The following is a 2,617-nucleotide window of genomic DNA, read 5'->3' on the forward strand; positions in this document are numbered from 1 at the left end:
CACGAAAGCAGTTACGCAAGCACTTACGAACGTGTACATCTTTCCTCAATCTTTGACGGCTTTGGTTACATTTATTAAACAGTTTACAAGCATGAAAACGTCCCAATCAACTGTTGGTATTGTTATAAACAGCCTCCTGGTGCTTCCGAGCTCATTAACTGTTTAATAATTGGAAACAAAGCCGCCAAAGATTGAGAAAAGATGTACAGGTTCGTAAGTGCTTGCATAAGTGCTTTCGTGAATCAGGCCCCAGGTCCCATCCCCCCTCCCCCCTCCCCTACCAGGACCCTGATCACCTGGTCCACCAAGCCTTATAAAAGAGGTTTTAGAAGGGCAGTAACGCTGAAGGTCTAATGGCGTAGCGAAGCCGCTAACGACAGCGTGTGACTGACGGGTAGTTCATAGTTGATCACTCGTCGTGTGCTACTATAATATACATCATCTCTACTTCATCCCTGGCACCTGTGAGCACCAGTGAGCACCTGTGAGCACCAGTGAGCACCTGTGAGCACCTGTGAGCACCAGTGAGCACCAGTGAGCACCTGTGAGTACTTGTGAGCACCAGTGATCACCAGTGAGCACCAGTGAGCACCTGTGAGCACCAGTGAGCACCAGTGAGCACCAGCGAGCACCAGTGATCACCTGTGAGCACCTGTGAACACCAGTGAGCACCTGTGAGCACTAGTGAGCACCTGTGAGCACCAGTGAGCACCTGTGAGCACCTGTGAGCACCAGTGAGCACCTGTGAGCACCAGTGAGCACCAGCGAGCACCAGTGATCACCTGTGAGCACCTGTGAACACCAGTGAGCACCTGTGAGCACCAGTGGGCACCTGTGAGCACCAGTGAGCACCTGTGAGCACCAGTGAGCACCTATGAGCACCTGTGAACACCAGTGAGCACCAGTGAGCACCAGTGAGCACCTGTGAGCACCTGTGAGCACCAGTGAGCACCTGTGAGCACCTGTGAGCACCAGCGAGCACCAGTGAGCACCAGCGAGCACCAGTGAACACCTGCGAGCACCTGTGAAGACCAGTGAGCACCTGTGAGCACCAGTGAGCACCTGTGAGCACCTGTGAGCACCTGTGAGCACCAGTGAGCACCTGTGAGCACCTGTGAGCACCAGTGAGCACCTGTGAACACCAGTGAGCACCTGTGAGCACCTGTGAACACCAGTGAGCACCAGTGAGCACCTGTGAGCACCTGTGAGCACCAGTGAGCACCTGTGAGCACCTGTGAGCACCTGTGAGCACCAGTGTGGCAGGGGTCGGTAACCCCCCCTAGCCCCCCCTCCCTGCCGCCATCTTGACCCCTGCTATTACCACTGTTGCGTCATGTACCGTCGACTTCAAATGTTCTTTGTGTCACGCAACTGCGTCTTGACTCTCACCTTGCGTCACTCAGTGTCTTCCTTTCCTCCTTGCGTCATACCTGGCCCTTGCGTCACACCTGGCCCTCGCGTCACACCTGGTTCTCGCGTCACACCTGGCCCTTGCGTCACACCTGGCCCTTGCGTCACACTTGGCCCTTGCGTCACATCTTGCCCTTGCGTCACACCTGGCCCTTGCATCACACCTGGCCCTCGCGTCACACCTGGCCCTTGCGTCACACTTGGCCCTTGTGTCACATCTGGCCCTTGCGTCACACCTGGCCCTTGCGTCACACCTGGTCCTTGCGTCACACCTGGCCCTTGCGTCACACCTGGCCCTTGCGTTACACCTGGCCCTTGCGTCACACCTGACCCTTGCGTCACACCTGGCCCTTGCGTCACACCTGGCCCTTGCGTCACACCTGGCCCTTGCGTCACACCTGACACTTGCGTCACACCTGGCCCTCGCGTCACACCTGGCCCTCGCGTCACACCTGGCCCTCGCGTCACACCTGGCCCTCGCGTCACACCTGGCCCTCGCGTCACACCTGGCCCTCGCGTCACACCTGGCCCTTGCGTCACACCTGGCCCTCGCGTCACACCTGGCCCTTGCGTCACACCTGGCCCTCGCGTCACACCTGGCCCTCGCGTCACACCTGGCCCTCGCGTCACACCTGGCCCTCGCGTCACACCTGGCCCTTGCGTCACACCTGGCCCTCGCGTCACACCTGGCCCTTGCGTCACACCTGGCCCTCGCGTCACACCTGGCCCTCGCGTCACACCTGGCCCTTGCGTCACACCTGGCCTCAAGACGCCTGATGATAAAGCACGGCACAGATGAATTGGCTTGTAAAGTGGCGGGTATTTTTTAAGGCGCGGCGGTAATGATGGGTGTGTGTTAGTGCGGCCACTCTCGCTCCTGCCCCGCCCCGCCCCGCCCTGCCCCGCCCCGCCCTGCTCCACCCTGCCCTGCTCCACCCCGCCCTGCCCTGCCCTGCCCTGCCCTGCCCTGCCCTGCCCAGCCCTGCCCTGCCCCGCCTCGCCCTGCCCCACCTCGCCCTGCCCCGCCCTGCCCTGCCCTGCCCCGCCCTGCCCTGCCCTGCCCCGCCCCACCCCACCCTGCCCCGCCCTGCCCCGCCCTGCCCTGCCCTGCCCTGCTCCACCCCGCCCTGCCCCGCTACACCATAAAAGGAGGGGGCAAGGAGCACACGGAATCAGCCCACAAAGCTCTTACTGTGAAGGAGGCGCA

At 60.9% G+C, this 2,617-nt stretch overlaps 1 protein-coding gene across 1 annotated transcript in view; it reads right to left on the reverse strand.

Moving 5' to 3' along the window:
- Window positions 1–1,395: 1,395 nt before the first annotated feature.
- The window catches only part of LOC138355747 (uncharacterized protein SPEM3-like), a 6,703-nt gene continuing 5,481 nt past the window's right edge, over window positions 1,396–2,617 (reverse strand). The window contains exon 2 of the mRNA XM_069311129.1: window positions 1,396–2,183. Within this exon, the coding sequence (XP_069167230.1) occupies window positions 1,396–2,183 (788 nt within the window). The remainder of the gene's footprint in view (window positions 2,184–2,617) is intronic.

Source organism: Procambarus clarkii, chromosome 6 (genome assembly GCF_040958095.1).
Source record: "Procambarus clarkii isolate CNS0578487 chromosome 6, FALCON_Pclarkii_2.0, whole genome shotgun sequence".
Classification (NCBI taxonomy): Eukaryota; Metazoa; Arthropoda; class Malacostraca; order Decapoda; family Cambaridae; genus Procambarus; species Procambarus clarkii.